This window comes from Notothenia rossii, assembly GCF_949606895.1.
Source record: "Notothenia rossii genome assembly, chromosome: 9".
Taxonomy (NCBI): domain Eukaryota; kingdom Metazoa; phylum Chordata; class Actinopteri; order Perciformes; family Nototheniidae; genus Notothenia; species Notothenia rossii.
The window spans coordinates 11,667,623-11,685,220 of record NC_136907.1 but is presented as its reverse complement, the minus strand read 5'-3'; the positions used below and the strand labels follow the sequence as shown (position 1 = coordinate 11,685,220).

Below are 17,598 nucleotides of genomic sequence, written 5' to 3'. Positions count from 1 at the left end.
CTACTGCTTGTCTTTAGGTTTCTGAAAGTTGGTCGAAACAGTCAATTCATGTAAAGGCTTCCTCCTGTCCAGTATTGCTTGTTATGTTCGCTTAAGTATCTGCCATACTTGCATGTTCAGCTCTTAGATTCAGCACACTCATAATATCTCTGCATGCACACAAAATGCTCATGCATGCATACTCATCCTTGAGAACAGATTAAAGCCCACAGACATAAGGAGGGGGATCAATATGGTGGGAGATGAAAGAGACCAGTGAAGGAATGAGGTTAGAGACTAGACAGAGAGCGAGAGCCAGATTAAAGCAAGACAGCAGGACGAGACACGAGAGATGAGATTAAGCTGAGGAGACACTAAAACACTAGAGCAGGGGTGGTGAACCTCCGGCCTCCGGGCCGTATACGGCCCGCGAGACCATTTGGTACGGCCCTCGAGGTAATTTATAAACACACGCAAAAAATAAAAAAATTGAAGAAATATAGACCGCAAAAAAATAAAAAAAGCGAGTGCCTGTTTTTCCTGGCCAAGATTAGGGTCCTTGAACACAACACGAGCCTGACGTGTCTGACAGGGGTGCAGTTTTGACAGAGAGCACCGGAACGCCAGAACGCCGCTCCGGCACTTGAGAAATTGCAGTACCCATAAGGAGCCGTACACAATACATGCCGCAGTTTTTGCGTGGCTGTGTCTTTAGTTGAAAGCCCAGTGGGCGATCTGTTCATCTGTCATACTGACCATACAGTCAATAACTTTGTTGTTATTAGCATCTGGTTAGCTAGCTATGCTAACGAATATAAGAAGCTCTTTCTCCAACCAGTGAGGTGAAGGCACATCTTTATCATCATCTTTATTTATTTTATCTTTATTTATCTGTTGTTATTTTTTTTTACTTGCTTGTAAGCGCTTTGAGCACCAGGAAAAGCACTTTATAAATGTAATGTATTATTATTATTATTATTATTGATATGATCATTATAGTTATAAAAAAATAAGAGAATAAAGTAAAAAGGTATAAAATACTGTATGACAGTAAAACAAAGTTGTTATTAATAAAGAAGAATACAGTTTGAAAGGGGAGTGATTTGTAAAATATCCATAAAGAAAAAGAAAATCTGCTTACAGTTCTGTTTCATATGGATGTTGAGAGATGTATCCATAGATCTCTTCATGTTGCTCTCAAAGTGCACCAGATTGATGCTTTTAACTTAAACATTTAAAAACAAATCTTCCCGGGGGAGCATGCCCCCCGGACCCCCCTAGAGGGTGTGAGGTACCCCCCTACTTAAATCGTGTCCACATGGATATGAAACTAAATACATTTGCACACATCTTGTGTCCATATCTTTCTGTTTTGGTGGTCATGCCACACCGTGCACGTGCATGCATGGGCGAGTCATGGTGAGATATCTGGATTAAGAGGTTGCTTTTTCTTTGCACAGCATGAAAGAAAGGCCCAATGAATGGGCTGTGTTTTTTTTGGTTTTTTTTAAGCAGAGGTCAATAATTTGTACGGCCCTCGCAGGATGTGGAAAAAATTGAAATGGCCCTTGAGAGGAAAAAGGTTCCCCACCCCTACACTAGAGAGAGAGAAAAGCCTTGGAAAAGGGGAGGGAAGTGGATGCTGGGCTATTTTGCCTTCATCTTGTTTATCTGGGAAACGGCGCTCCTGCATAATTCCTTGTTTTGTGTAATGATTGGCTCCCTTCAGACACATGAAACCCAGATTCAGCTCCAAAAGAAAGTTTGCTCTCCCCCTGTGGAGAGCAGAAGCTGTTACATAAGTTGTTATGCAACAGACCCAGCCAGTCTGTTGTGCTGGTCTGAGGCGAACACACCAGTGCCAACTCACCCCTCACTTCACCGCTGTTCTCTTTCTCTCTGTTCTTTTTTTAAACTCTTACTGATTTTCCGCCAGTGTCCCAGCCCCTGTCAGTTTCCTCTCTGCAGTGTGCTGATTGAGACATCAAAAGGCCATGCAATGTGTGAATCCCCCCCCCAGGGATGCAGAGGGTTTTATCCTTCCCTCAAATCGATTTCCTCCACCTCTCCTGTTGTCAGTCGCTGTGGCTCTGTGCGTGCCTGTGTTTGTGTGTGTCTCCCTTCGGCCTTAGAGGTGATTACTTAAATTCCCCTATGGAGTTATAAAATGCAACTTGTCAGTTTCATTTTGAGAGTGAGAATGGCAATTTTTCTGCAGACATTTAAATGTTCCTGACAGTGACAAAGGACGTCTTTGTGCTGACCCTGCAGAGCCTCTAGTCCCAGCTGACAGCATATTTAAAGTGCTGTACTGGCATCACATTAGTCAAGACTCTATGGATGTCATTGAACATCATTCATCAAACGTGGGTCCTCAACTTTACACACAGCAATTAAATGACTTGTAGATGTATATATACTGACCTGTTTTAAAACAAGATTACCCGTATTAAAGCCCGTAAAGAATAGGTTTTACCACACTGTAAAATGCCCTGTTATTTCCAAATCAATGTGAAACCCATGTAGTTATATCGATTATAGTCTCACCCCTGGGCCGTGCTACAGCACTCCATTCTAAAACATTAATGGAAATATTAAAGCTTTGTCATTCCTTCGCACCTTTGTATTCCTTCACCTCAGAGGCTCTGCAGCACATGCTTAGCAGTTTCTGTCTCTCTTAATTTAGTATCAATACACCCGTCTGTTACCCTGCCTGTCTTTCAGTATCCATCCGGCTGTCTGTTCGATCTCTCTGTGGTTATTGTTACCGAGCAGCATGCCCTGCTGGCCAGCTGCAGTTGATTCAGCACCGCGGACAGCTCCACCGCGCTTACCTCCCCCGGCAGCACATCGCTCCAAACTCTGCTCTCTCTGTGGGCAGGATAATGTTGACCTCACCATGTCCTCTGTGTACCCACTGTGTGTCTAGTGAGGCGCAGGACAGAAGTGGACGAGTCCAATCTCCTGTTTGTCTTTTTTGTCCTGCTCTGTAGCCGCCTGTTTGTTTTAGTCTCAGAGAAAGACCAAGCTTTAAAGGAACAAACACACAAAAAACATTAAGTCATTACACTATTTTTTCACTATCTTGTTACTAGGATGGAAATTCATGTTTCATTATTGTTTCATTTGGGTTTATTTGATGAGTTCATTATTATGAATTGTCAGAAATCAGCAAAAATGCCTTTTTTAAATGTCTTGTTTTGTCCAACAAATAGTCTTAAACCCAAAGATTCTCAATACTACATAGATAAAAGCAGCTCATTCTTACACCCAAGAAGCTGAAACCAAAAATGTATTTCATGTTTTCCTTTAAAATGACTGTGGAAAAAATGAATATTATTGAGGATTCATTTTCTGTTGACCATATAATCAATTAATCGTTTCAGCACTTATTGTAACTTAATTCACTATTGATCTTTTTGAGGTGAATACCCAAAGACAGATGAGCCCTGTGGTCGACCGGAAATCTGACCGGGAGACAGAAATAGTCGATGAGCAGAGTGAGCATTGTTGTCACAGATAATTTGTTCCACGCTGGCGGGAACCAGACGTGTGTGTGTGTGTGTGTGTGTGTGTGTGTGTGTGTGTGTGTGTGTGTGTGTGTGTGTGTGTGTGTGTGTGTGTGTGTGTGTGTGTGTGTGTGTGTGTGTGTGTGTGTGTGTGTGTGTGTGTGTGTGTGTGTGTGTGTGTGTGTGTGTGTGTGTGTGTGTGTGTGTGTGTGTGTGTGTGTGTGTGTGTGTGTGTGTGTGTGTGTGTGTGTGTGTGTGTGTGTGTGTGTGTGGGGGGGGGGTTAGTGTCAGTTCTAAAACAACATACAATAACTGTTAGTAAGGTGAAATAATGTTATAGTATATTTTTCAATGTTCTAATTGAACTGTCACTTTCATGTATTTCCCCTTGCATTCCCGAGCTTCCAAACTAAACTGTGCTCTGCAGGTCCACAGTGATCCCTCCCAGACAAAGAGGCACTCAGATGGGGAGGCGTGTGGTGCAGTGGATAGAGCCTTGGTGTTGGGATCAGGGGGTCACAGGTTCAAACCCCACTGCAGTCAGCATGTAGTTGTGTCCCTGAGACACTTCACCCCAGATTTCTCCTGTGGGGATTGCCCACAGTATTTAGTATGTAAGTCGTTTTGGATAAAAGCATCTCACAAGTGACATGTAATGTAATGGTAGAGACCAAAGGTAGGGCTCTGCAGAGATCCAGATTGAAAACGCTTTAATCTGTCTGCTCGTGGTCGGATTATTAAAAACAAACTACACGTAGTTCCTGTGTGTTTCAACATTTCATAATGTATGTTGTGGATGGTGTCAGAAATCATCTCCTTACCATTTCATTTATCTTTTTAAAACTGTCCATACCTTTCTCTCCCATTCTGTTTAATGCCTGAGTTAACATCCAGCTGCTCAGTATGTCCATCTCTCTCTTTTCTGGTGCTACTGTGGTTCTGTTGTGTGTCGTCTGTAAATATCTCACCATGTGGTTATTAAACAGTGCCACCTTGTGGCGGCAGTTGTTGCTTGCCTCATATTGTGATCCACCTTGGCACTAATGCTGTGCAAATAATAAGATGTGCTGACGCTTATGTGCCAAAAACCAGATAGCTTCTTAAATCTGATTAGTATTGAATATCAACAAAACATAGAGGGAGAAGAAGAACAAACAAGAATAAAAACAAATATATTTTTGTAGATGTTTGGTGATTGTACACTAGGTGGCATAGTGACAACATAAATAGGCTTACTGACTATTTCTCTTAGTGCTTAATCATTTTTGATCTTTTTTAGATTTTCAGGAGGAGATAATGTTCACAATAATTAGAAGTCAATACATCTGTTTGTACAAGCCTCTATTACATTTTAGTTATACTATTGTTGTTACTAGTATGACTAGTGTCCGTAATATCAAATATGTATTTGTTCCCTTTGTTTGTAAGTCAGTCATGGTGGAATGGGGATTGTTGGTCAGGTGTGAGATGCCACATGCAATTACTCTAAAGATCCAATTTGCTCCTGCTCTTGATTTGTATTCTTTTCTGAACAAATGCTTTAACGACGTTCCCTTTTTTAATCTGGGGAAGTAAATTGATTATTGTGACCCAGTTTCTAAGCCCATTTTAAATAGAGGTGATGGGAGGGATGTGAAATTGACAATTCCCACACGTCCTGCTCCTTTCCATCGTCTTATTGCAGTCCCTGTTTTTCCTCCATGTCTCTGTTTGTTTCTCGCAGTCGTTGTTTCAGCAGCGGTGGGTGTTGTGTAACTCTGAGAGAACGCAGCACCAGAGACATCAAAGCGTCTTGTTTTGTCGTTGGGCTCATAGAGGGGCTCTGAGCTGCAGTCAGGAATAAATCTCCTCCTCTGTTGCTCGTTTTCCTCTGTCTGTTGGTTTCCTCTCAAACTCGGAGGATTCTGCTAACTCGATTTCTTTGACTGTTTTGGTTTTATTGAATTTTTTCCAACTCTTTTTTCACCTTAAATCCCCTAAACATTCATTTTCTCATCTGTTTGAGTTTCTTCTTCGTGCTCTTCCTTCTCAACATCATCTTTTTTGAATGGAGGACATTGCACGAGTATTTCAATATTAACCAGGCCATGTGCCTCTTGCATGTGTTAGTGCGTGTGGAATTGTGTGAATGACACCGTTCTGTAGAGTGTGTCGTGCCAATAGTAGATCAAATATGAATGATTGTGCTCTCTCACAGTGTGCACAGCGTGCAGTCAGCGGCACGCACCAGCCCTTCATCAATGCTTAGAGGGCATTATCACCATGGCAACCATACTTTTCACACCCCTCTCCGTATACAGTGTGTGTTTGTGTGTTGCTCCACATTATAGTTTACCCTCGGCTTAAAGGTGCCCTTGGAGGCTGCCCTACATGAAGATTGTCACCGTTTCCCCTCACTAATATCTCACTGTCCTCCTCACAGTGAATACATTCTGCATGAGTTCTTCCCTCTTTTCTGTTTACTCAACGTTTCTGGTGTTTCTATCTTGGGATGAGCAGCTTTAAAGGAGCCTCATTGCAGCATCCTCCTCTTGGTTGACTCCAGCAGCAGTCGTGGCCTGACGAATCGGTCAGACTGACTGCTGTAAATACAAATAATCAGCATTTAAGATAAGATGAACCTTGTATTGATCCCTGTAGAGAAATGCAGGTGTGATAGCAGCAAAGGGAACAAGGGTGAAACACAAGATAGGACTGATGTGAGTTCACACAAGGATAATAAAAACAAGTGAGACAAAGAAATGTAAGACTTAAACATAAAATATGTCAATGAAAGTGACAGTACAAGTGTAAAATAAATGGTGTTGACATATTTACAGATAAGTATAAGTAAGGGCGTTAAATGCAACAGCAAGTTTTAAACAAATGACTTACGTACAGAATTGTCAAAATAAAGTAGAAACATTATCGTTTCATTTGAACAATCAAAGTCAACTGAAAATGAATTGCTAGTTTAGCCATTACTTAGGCCCATGTGAAGTTCTGATGGGCAACTTCACTGTTCTGACATTTCATGAAACAATTGATTGATTTTAAGTCAATGACCATTGCTTTATATTTCCGTTGACTGGTCTTGTGGGATTTTAACTTTATTTATTTTATCTTTTTAAAAGTCTGTTATTTCAAGTCAGCATTTTCCTCCTGTAGACAAATTCAATAAATACACTGCTAAAATATATATAGATACATATAAATCAATAAGTAAAAAAAAAACGGTCATAGTTATAGATTGATTTTGATAAAAATCATATTCTTTTTTATTTATTATTAAAAAGACTATTCGTATTTAGATTAAGAGAGTCGTGTGCGAGACAATGAGCATATACGCAGAGCATGGACAAAAACGGTAAGGTGAAGTATTCCAAATAACAAATATTCAATTGAAAATACTTTGAATATAATTTAATTGAACAATCAAAACACTTTAGTCCTTACATAGTGTACAGTATAGTACAAGTAAAAATGTCCTGTGCTCAGTGAACACAGTAGCATGCAATTATATAAAGATTAAAATAATGTGTAAATACGGGGAAATCGAAAGCCAGCACAATAAGTGGTAGAGGTGTCCACGGCAACCCATCGGAGCCGGCTCACTGGGGAAATGCTAACAGCGCCGGCGTCTCTATCACAGCCATCTTGTTAGGAAGTGGAGCCGCTCGGCCTGAAATAATGACCGACACACTGTCAGGGGATATCAGGGAAGAAAGCAATATGCACTCTGTTATGAAACTATAATAACATCTCTTCCACAGACACAAAGCTCTTCTTATTTTCTCGTGCAGAAACATGTGTTTTCATGTGATTTGTGGCAGAATGTCCGCTGACACAAACACACAGCGAGCCTTCATTTTAAAAGTTAAATGATCCATGTTCCACAGAGAGTCTGCGTCTGAGATTAAACTTGACATTTAGAGTCTGTGGGGGGTAAAGCAGGATGAAACACACACACACCCTTGAAGAATGGCCTCTTCGCTGTTTATTTGGTATTTTGTTGATAATGCTGTTATATCCGCTGTGACTTTCTTGTGGGCTGTTGATTGGTGGCTAATAGGAATCTAAATGGATTCTTGGATGTTAATTGCCACGAAAATGCAATAAAAGGTTGCTTTGTTTTAATGTGTGAACTCCAGGCGGTGCTGCACACGCAGTCTAAATTGTAATAGCTCTTAATAGGTTTTTGAAAGGAAATTTGTCATCGCGGATGAATGAACTATTGTCCTTCTGGAAATCCCTTTCGCACTGTGACGTTGCCTTTCGCGAAATATGATTTGGAATATTGATGGCTGTGGACTGAAATGTGATGGTTGCCCGTAGGGTGTAATTAAGGTTGTTTGAGTAAATCATGCAGAGTTCGGATCAGATATGGAATAAGCTGTCGACTAAATCACGCAGAAAACAATGGAGAGCATCGTCTTTCTTAACCTATTCATCAGAATAAACACCCTGTTGCTGAAAGGTGTTAACGGGTGAAGTTAAAAAACAAATGTCTTGTGGGGGCAGAATGAATATGTTAACAGCGAGGTTCAAGATTTATGCATTATGTATTGATCACAATAATTCAAACTTTACAAACCCTCTTAAAGAACTCTAATTTCTTATTTAATAATCCAGTTCTTTGCCTGTCAGCTTGTCACTGTAGGTTTGATATTCGCTTAGTATGGAGTGACTGAATAAAAACTGTATTCCCCCCCCTTGAGTCACTTAGTCAGCTCTGCCGTTATTCAACTGTAATATTTAACAATATCTAAATTATTCAGCTCTGTAATTATTCCACTGAAATCTTTAATTCCTCTAATATTTAAACCTCTCTTCACCTCCAAACCTCTCCATCACACCACATAGTCTTCCAGGAAAAGACCCCCCACATTTGTTTGCTCTGAATATCCGGTGCTAGCCAATCAGTAAATAAGCGAGTCAGCGAGGTCTCATTAAAGTCGCTGATAAGACTGATTACAGGAAGAAACATCAGAGCACAGGAGCTCAGGGACATGTGAGACATGCGCACATATGATAACAGACGCCAACGTGCAAACAAAAACAAGCAGGCATAAACAGAGTCCCATGTTGTTCCTCATCCGTGATGGGGCTCAGTCCACGTGCTGTTTCACGTAAGCACATGAAATCTTATTTTGTGTGCGTGCGTAGTGCTGAGCTCTGGGCTGTGTGAGTGTCTTCTTTACAGTGTGTATGTGTCAGTATACTAGAATTTAAGGACGTTAAGCGTGGGACTTGGAGAGTTGGCATTCGTAAATCTGTAGAGCAGCTGCTTTCCCTCGACAATAAGTTATTTGAACAATGCATACTAATGATAGAAAGATGGCATTGCTCTTGGCTGCCGTTCAATTGACCTGAAAATGTACTATCTTACAAATAAATGATAATAACAGTAGATAAATGTCTTTGTCTCCAGGTGACGTGTTTGCAAGACTTCTTTGGCGATGAGGACGTTTTTGTTGCCTGTGGACCAGAGAAGTATCGCTACCAAGAGGACTTGATGTTGGATGAAAGTGGTGAGGGAACCAGTTTGACGTCTGACTTTTTATGCTGACGTTTCACTTTAGATTTTTAAGTGTGTTCCTCTCATTACATTCCTTCACGCCCCAGCTGTGTTTTCTAATTGTTAACAAAATGTTTTTTTATGTCCTATTTTATAGGTTTGAGCTATTAATCATTTAGTGCAATCACACTGTGATAAAATAGTGTTTTGATACATTATGCTGTTGTTTAAACAGTTCCAAATGGGAATAATTAGTGTCGAATGGGTAGTTTTACATTGCTATATAGTTCAGTGCAGTGGGCAAAGATTTCACATTTAAAAAATTGTCCAACAGAGCAAGACAGATACATAGAGGTGACTACTGTTCGTGTCCCCAATCATTTCTTGTCTCGTCTGTACGTTATGTACCATACTCATTTACTGAATGTAAGTGTTTTCTTGCCTATGCCTGCAATTACTGTAGTTATTTAGTTTTGTTTGAATTCACAAAGTTAGCATTTAAAACTATGACTGTAAATACTGTTCCCTTCAATACATAATTCTGTGTTATGGGAACATCATTTTAAGAAGACAGGGATGAACTCTGTCCAGTCCAATTCAATGTCCTACTTTCTCTTATTAAGGCATTTTAAATCTTCCATACTCTCCCAAGTTTAAGGTGAAAAAACGATTATGTTTCTGTATTGCTCTTTGTACTCCCCGACTTATCTGTTCAGTGGCACAGTACCCATCGTCTAACCTCATTGTTCATCTCCATTTTCTCTTCCTGTCGCTCCACCAAGGTTTGCTGAGGACCCTCTCTGTCCTCACTTCACCCATCTGTGTCTCCCTGTCCCTCCTCTCTTCTGTCTGGAGACTCCTGCTATTTAGTGCTCATTTATATTCCCATCCTCTCATCCCTCTCCCTCTCTTCTATGAGTGTGCACTGGCTTTTGTTTAAAGGTTGTATTCAGTTAATGTGTGTCTCTCTGTCTCCCTTCATCCATTAACTAATATCCATCCCACCTGGGCTGCCCACCTTCCCCCTTTTGTCTCTCTTTCATTTTTTCCCAGCCCTCTTCCCCACTTCTCTGCTTTCATTGGCAAAATATAATGGCTAGCTGTTTCCATTAGTTTCTTTTTGTAACATAACCTTGTCTTCTTTGCTCCGTATTTTAGCTTGAGGCTAAAGCTTCGTTTAAACTCCCAAAACAGTTCTCAAGGCTCAATATAGCAGTGCAGCTACTAAAACAAGTTTTATGTTCAATTATTAAAAGTAACTTGAAGTAGGTAGTTCAGAGGTAAGATGTAGCGGGTTAGCACCGACCCGTTTTCTTAAGGCTAACATGCATGTTTCTCCGTGAGTAATTCAAAGTTGTGAGGCATTTTTTTTTTATCTGGAGAGATCTGATATGACCATGCTCTTTTTGTGTTATCACAAAGGGCATGAGAGTATTTAGTAGTAATGTGTCATGATGCTGGCCATGATCCACATACTTAAAAACGTAGTCTCCATACATCCATCCATCCATCTTCTCCCGCTTATCCGTGGTCGGGTCGGGGAGGTAGCAGTTCCAGCAGAGAGCCCCAAACATTCCTTTCCCTGGCCACATCAACCAGCTGGGGTATCCCAAGGCGCTCCCAGGCCAGCGAAGACATATCATCCCTCCACCTGGTCCTAGGTCTACCCCTTGGTCTCTTCCCAGCTGGACTCCATATATTTAAATGTTCTCTCCAAAAAAATCCATTTGTTTTGGCTTTGTCAAATTTTTACAATTTTATAGACTTAAATAACTACCTTGGTTTACTGGAAGCTTCCTTTAACCTCAACGTATCTTCTAAATCCCCCACCAAAGGCTAAGCTAACCGTAACCCTAATGTAACAGCTTATCCATGTGGGGTCTCACTATGTTGGTTAAAAATATGTTATGGTCCTCACTATGTACAGGTACAAGAAAACACACATGCAATATGTCGAGAAGCTATAGAGCCAATTTGACAACTCTGAGCTAAAGGCAAAGGGCATGATGCAGAATAGTCAGGCGGGAAATCACAGCGACACACACAGCAGACAGTCGGAGTCAGAGCTGCACACCACTTCGCCTCCTCTCAGCATCACCATATAATTATCGCCTCTGCCTCAGCCCTGGCACACTGTCATCATGTTAACACACCGCATTGTACATTAATCACGGGGCCACAACGACTGCCATGCAAGCACATTTTACACACACACACACACACACACACACACACACACACACACACACACACACACACACACACACACACACACACACACACACACACACACACACACACACACACACACACACACACACACACACACACACACACACACACACACACACACACACACACACACACACACCAGGCAGTATGTATCATTTCCCTTTCCCTCTGGTCTTGGTAATGAGTTATAATGGGGTTGGGTTAATGAGCAGCAGAGTAGCAAAGTTTTGGGGATGAAGGAGGCAGGGAGGTTGTGTGAGTACCATTGCATGGCTCATTTGTCAGGATGTGTGTGTGTGTGTAAAATACCAGACCTTTGTGAGTCAGGCTGTCACTCCTGAAACACCACAATAATTGCGTTTGGAAAGCAAGCCCAGTGAAGGTCAGAACTCATTTGTGCTGGGGACCTGAAGGTAAAACCAATTACAGCTGTGTTGGTACATTAAGTGTTTTTGTGCTTTTCTTGCAGGACTTAAGGTTGAAATCAATCAAAAATATTCGATCAATAGTTGGTTGGAAAACTGTGAAAATTAGGATTTTCAGCAGGGTTTAAGTTGTGTGGCACAAAACTCTTCCTTCACTTGTTTGGGTAAACTAGTTCCTGGAATTGAAGACTTTCATAAAACGTATAAGAAATTTAGATTATTTGAGTAGACTAATAAATAAATGTTTTCTGTGGTTTCTGAACTATATCGATCTTCTCTTCGTGCTTTCAGAGTGTCGTGTGATGAAGACTGTGACCTATGGGAAGATGTCTGCCACTCTGAACCGAGGCTCCCCCAAGCTCGCCGTCCAAACACAGCGCAGCAAGTCCCCTGCATCCCGTAAGTGTTTGGTTCTTCTACTCATCTCATCCTCTAAATGTCATTTGGCATGGCGTCGTTGTCCTTTAAGTATCCTTTCATCTGCGTGTTTGAGAGGTGTGTGTGTGTGTGTGTGTCAGGCCTGATGGACACAGTTGGGAGTAGTTTTGTATGCTAATGCTTCCCCTTGTGGTTGTATTTTCCAGCTCATTAATTAATCAGCGTCACAGCAAATGAACACTGTATGAATAAACACTGCAATGATAACTGAGCTCTGCCGAGTGTCTGGCTGTGTTTACTGTGTGTGTGAGCTGTGTCTCGTCGCCTGCTGAATATTAATTCAAATGAAAATGATTTCATACGGGAGTGGAGAAACAGGGAAATGTGAACTAGAGAGGTAAAGAAATACAGGGGGAGAGCAGATGAGAGGGATAGAAGAGGGAAGGGGGTTGGTGACTCAATCCTGCAGCTCCCCACCAGCCGTTCTTCACCTGACATACTAATGAAATATAATAAAATGGTGAGAGCTGCTACCTGCTGTACTGTTTGTGCTTGATAACATTGCTTTATGAATGTCTTGTAAAAGCCAAAGCAGCCCTTTTGATGCAACAGCGGAGCACAAAAGAGGACTCGAGTGAAAGTGTGTGTGTGTGTGTGTGTGTGTGTGTGTGTGTGTGTGTGTGTGTGTGTGTGTGTGTGTGTGTGTGTGTGTGTGTGTGTGTGTGTGTGTGTGTGTGTGTGTGTGTGTGTGTGTGTGTGTGTGTGTGTGTGTGTGTGTGTGTGTGTGTGTGTGTGTGTGTGTGTGTGTGTGTGTGTGTGTGTGTGTGTGTGTGTGTGTGTGTGTGTGTGTGTGTGTGTGTGTGTGTGTGTGTGTTCAGTCTGTGAGGTCTTGGTGATTTTCCTGATTGCACAGCAGCAGCTTGACTTTTGGCTGTGAGTAAAACTTCTTGCTATTTGCAGCACACTTGACTTTTCATTCTTTCTGTGATGATTTGGGAATTTTGAGAGCACAGAGACTTTTTGGGTTGGGGATGATTGGATGGGTGATGCAACATACAGAAACCTCCTGAGAGAAAATTCATTCCACCTGCTGTTAAACCATGCACAGACACCATGCATCGTTTCAGCATAAAAACAACATTTGTTAATATTTTTTGTGTCGAGCTTTGGAGGAAAAGCTGATGCAGAGGAAAAACAATTTGAGGAGAGAAACAGCTAGGGAGAACAGAAAGTTCCGGATGCTGTTGGCTTTCAAACTTTGGGAAAAAGGTTATGAGAGTGAGTCATATGCTATCTGATCTCACTGGCTGAAGCAAGGTAGGTGTGTGTGTGTGTGTGTGTGTGTGTGTGTGTGTGTGTGTGTGTGTGTGTGTGTGTGTGTGTGTGTGTGTGTGTGTGTGTGTGTGTGTGTGTGTGTGTGTGTGTGTGTGTGTGTGTGTGTGTGTGTGTGTGTGTGTGTGTGTGTGTGTGTGTGTGTGTGTGTGTGTGTGTGTGTGTGTGTGTGTGTGTGTGTGTGTGTGTGTGTGTGTGTGTGTGTGTGTGTGTGTGTGTGTGTGTGTGTGTGTGTCAGTCAGAGAGAGGAAGACAGAGATTGAGACAGAGGAGGGAAAACAGACTGACTCGTCTTGGTTGCCTTGGAAACATAGCACAGTAGGAGCATGTAGATACAGACACAATAGTCTGTTTGAGCCATATATGGCGTTGACTTCCTGTGGAATGGCCTGCAGTGGAGCAGGCAGCTGACTGATGCTCTGTCCTGAGTCAGACCGACCTGGAGATCTCACTTGTGAGAAATGTTCCTTATGGCGCTGCCTCCACATCATCACAAACGTCCAGATTGTTGTTGACTGTTGTGGACAGCACTGTGTTCCTCCCCGAAAAACATCACCACTTTGGAACATGGAGAGATCAGAGTGGAGCGGAAGGAGGAAATGACAAATAATTGATCTGCCGTTTGACCTTGTCTGGCACTCTTTTACTCTTAACGGTACATATTATGATCTCATGGGTTGTTGTTTTTTCCTGCTCGCTTGAGGACAATTTGTCTCCGAATTATGCTAATCGTCAACAACAGCTGATCCTGTGTGCTGTCAGACGATGCTTATAAAAGTGCTGTTGTTAAACGTGTTGCTGCAGCAGTCTCACCGCTGAAAAGACAGAAATCTCACACGTGTATGATTTGAGAAATAGATGACACATTCTTGTTGAGTGTTAGGCTTTACAGAATTCCTTCACTGTTACAGTTGTAATATGATTCAATGTCTTATTTACACTTGTGATTTATTTGCAATGTATGACCACATGACCAAGTATGTGAGAAAACAGGTTTTTTTTTACAACATTATCAAATCAAAGTGTTGATTACATTATTATTGAATCAAGCATTTACCCGACTAACGAGGAATTAGCCATTATTTTAAACATTGATTCGTAATTTAAAATGTGTCACATCGATGGCTTTAACTTATTATTAGAAGAGAGGATTTTCTGCTTTTCTCTGAGTGAATAATAAATAAGGCTTTGGACTGTTTGACGGACGATACAAGCTATTTCATGATAACATTAGTGCAGTCAAAATATTGCTTAGCATTATTACAATGAGGGTTGATAGACTCATATTTATATAATAAATCAAAAAGATATGAATTAGAGTAATCAGTAATAAAACAGTTTTGTTAATCTAGGAAACAAAACCTTATGTCTCTGGGACCTGGCTGACATTTCTGAGAGGAAATGTGAGATGACTGTCCTCTTCAAGTTGTCTGATGCACCTCACGGCACGCTGAAGTCAATCTTTCACAGACAGGGATGAACTCATCTAACGACACTCCAATATAATCTTCAACCAGAACAGTGTGGTCTGGCCTGCATCACTGTATTCATTGTACTAAATATAATTATAATGTAGAGCTTCAAACCCATTAACTCTGCAGAATAATGCAGTTAGTCGAAAGATTATTCATTATTCAAAATGTTATCGCTGCATCCCTCCGTTATTTAATTGCAGCCACACTCGGAACCTTTTTATCTGAGATTTGGCATTAAATGAAAAGTATGGTCGCCGGATAATACGTTTCTGTCTATTTATTGAGTTTTAGAAAACAGCTGCTTTTAGGATTTTATTATTCTTCGTCCACACTGGAAGAGAAAAAACAATAAAGAACGCCATTCATTTTAAACATGGCTGCAGGTCTTCAGGTGTTTGGAAAAGCAGCCTCGGAGTCCAATATTCATTTTCCTTTCAGCCAACACAGGCTTTAATAACATTCTTTATCACATCTAATAATCTGGGCTGAAGGAGCAGCACAGAGAAGATGTGAAGCGTGGATTTGGCTGACAGTGAGCGGATGAAAGAGGAGTAAGGTTTGAAAGCATGTGACACGCTGTGAATCACTTCCTGGTGTCCTTCTTTGTCTGGCTGCTTCCCATTGTGTGCCTTTCAATCTTTGACCTTGACACAACTGGGGAGCAGAAGTGTGTTTTTTAAAGAGAAGGACAAACCAACTGGGGGACAGACAGAGAGATAATCGCATGGAAATGGAAAAGAGACAACTGGCAAGTGGATCTTGAACTGTTAAATTAGATGTCACATTTTAACATATACAGTGCCTATAAGATGTTTATCCACTTCCAAGTTTCAAATTTAAATGACAGGTTTTTACACATCACTGGTGCAGCCACTTGGTTTCACCAGTCTGATGTGTTAGATGTGGTGGGGATAGGCATTGTTCATGTGCCAGTTTCAGTAGTAGTTGCCGTTCCAGCTTCATCACTCGTCATAATGGGGGCTTTAATCAGAAGTCAAGATTTCAAGTATTTTCCTAGTTCGCCTCCAATTGAAACCTTTCATTAAAGTGTTAAGACCTTTTGGATGTAATTAACACAACATTTAAATGAATGTGCATATGCAACGCTCCAACTGAACGTTTATATTGTTGAAATAATGTACCTAAAACAAAGATAACTCACATTTCACTCATGGTTATTTTGTTATGAAACCAAGCAATCACAGGCATTTGATGTGTTAGTATCTCTGCCTTGCACAGTGACACAAGTGTAGACAATGTCACCGTAGAACATTACATATATTCCAAGAGAAGGTGTTGAATAAAGGAAATGATTTACATTGCAAATGGTGGCAAGAAATCCAAAACCCTTTACGAACACTTTGTCTTCAATACGTTTCAAGAACAAAAGCCTTCTGAGAAATATTTTAAGTCGTTCAGAAATGAAGTTATACGTACAGTATGTGCTGTTGGTTTCGTGCTAGGTAAATTATACTCTAGGTCTAAAGTAGTCATTGAATCATCGGACTGTCTCTAATGCTGGACACAGTAAAGAAATTATAATTCTGTGAATTTGAAAATGAAACTAAAACTCATCACACTTTTATAAATTTCAATTGATTAAATGTTAAAATACAAATTACGTATTGACCTTTTCGGATCCATCTTTAATATTTAAATCAGAAATGAAATACAATTTCAGTCACCTTTCACTTTGAGAAAGATATTCCTCAGGTATCCACCCTCGATGTGGAGGGGTCTGAAGTGGCGTCGTGTTCCCTCAGTTTCGTGTGTTTTACGTGGGCACTTTGTTGCGTGTCAGCCTGACATTGTCATCACACGAGCTTAATTCTGTGATGATCTCACAAACCCAGCTGAGTGTCTATGCCGACCCAAAATAATGTGTGAAAACAATTTGCACTCATTCCATACTTTCCCACCATCTGTTTCCCTGCCCTCCTCTGATGCGTAATGTCAGCTAAAAGGAAGTGCAGATGGTGCCAGCAAGCATCACTTCTGATTCTTCAGGGTCTCACCTTTCTCTTTCTGTCATGAGCAACTCGGTTTGACGGGAGAGTGCAGGGGGGGGGGGCGCGACCCCACACATAACTCCAGAGTATCTCCGGAGGATCAGCTGCTGCTGGCTGAGACACTCTGAGGTGTGAAACCCTCACTGCAACTCATGAAGGAGATAAATGTACTTTCTGAAAACAGATAAGAATGCAGAGCGTAACAAATAGCAGAGACCGAACCCAATAACAGGCTGCAAGAAAAACTAATTATGGTGTTGATATTTGCACTAAAGGCAAGATAATGACTATCCTCCAGTCAGCTTTGTGCTCATGAAGCAACACAGTAAACAACAGTAACACTCTTATGTATTTCACCTTAAATACTGTTTTCCTGTGTTTTTCTTATCTTATAGAAGCAATAGACCGTTTCCATTAGGCATACTGTAGTCCTGGTTTTCTCACTGATTTTGTGTGTGTCGATTTTCCAAGAATAGTTTTGGAAAGCCTTCGTGGACCATGCACAAAAACAACCTGTGTTTGCTCCAGTACTGTCGGTGTAGGAAAGGATGGGGTTCTTAAAAATAAAGGTGTGATGAACATAGTACATATGATTGGTAATATGCAAGGAGATAACATTAATGTATTGGTTGGTAAGACCCATTAACCCATTGTTATGCGTTAAGATGGAGACCGAAAAGAGACCAATTATAACAATATTTAAAAGGTAATGTTTTTTGTTTGTGGTTTTTTTCCCCATTCATATTTCAACATGTAGCCTGT

General features: G+C 41.0%; 1 protein-coding gene across 6 annotated transcripts in view; it reads left to right on the top strand.

Annotated features, from left to right (window-relative positions):
• dclk1a (doublecortin-like kinase 1a) overlaps positions 1-17,598 on the top strand; it is a 45,241-nt gene that overhangs the window by 9,608 nt on the left and 18,035 nt on the right. For 3 of the 6 annotated variants that reach the window (XM_079649061.1, XM_079649062.1, XM_079649060.1), the window contains exons 4-5: positions 8,899-8,998; positions 11,934-12,041. In XM_079649061.1, coding sequence (XP_079505187.1) covers positions 8,899-8,998; positions 11,934-12,041 — 208 coding nt within the window. Of the gene's footprint in view, positions 1-3,942; positions 4,103-8,458; positions 8,597-8,623; positions 8,652-8,898; positions 8,999-11,933; positions 12,042-17,598 lie in introns of those variants that run through there. The other 3 variants (XM_079649065.1, XM_079649063.1, XM_079649064.1) reach the window with 3 other exon arrangements.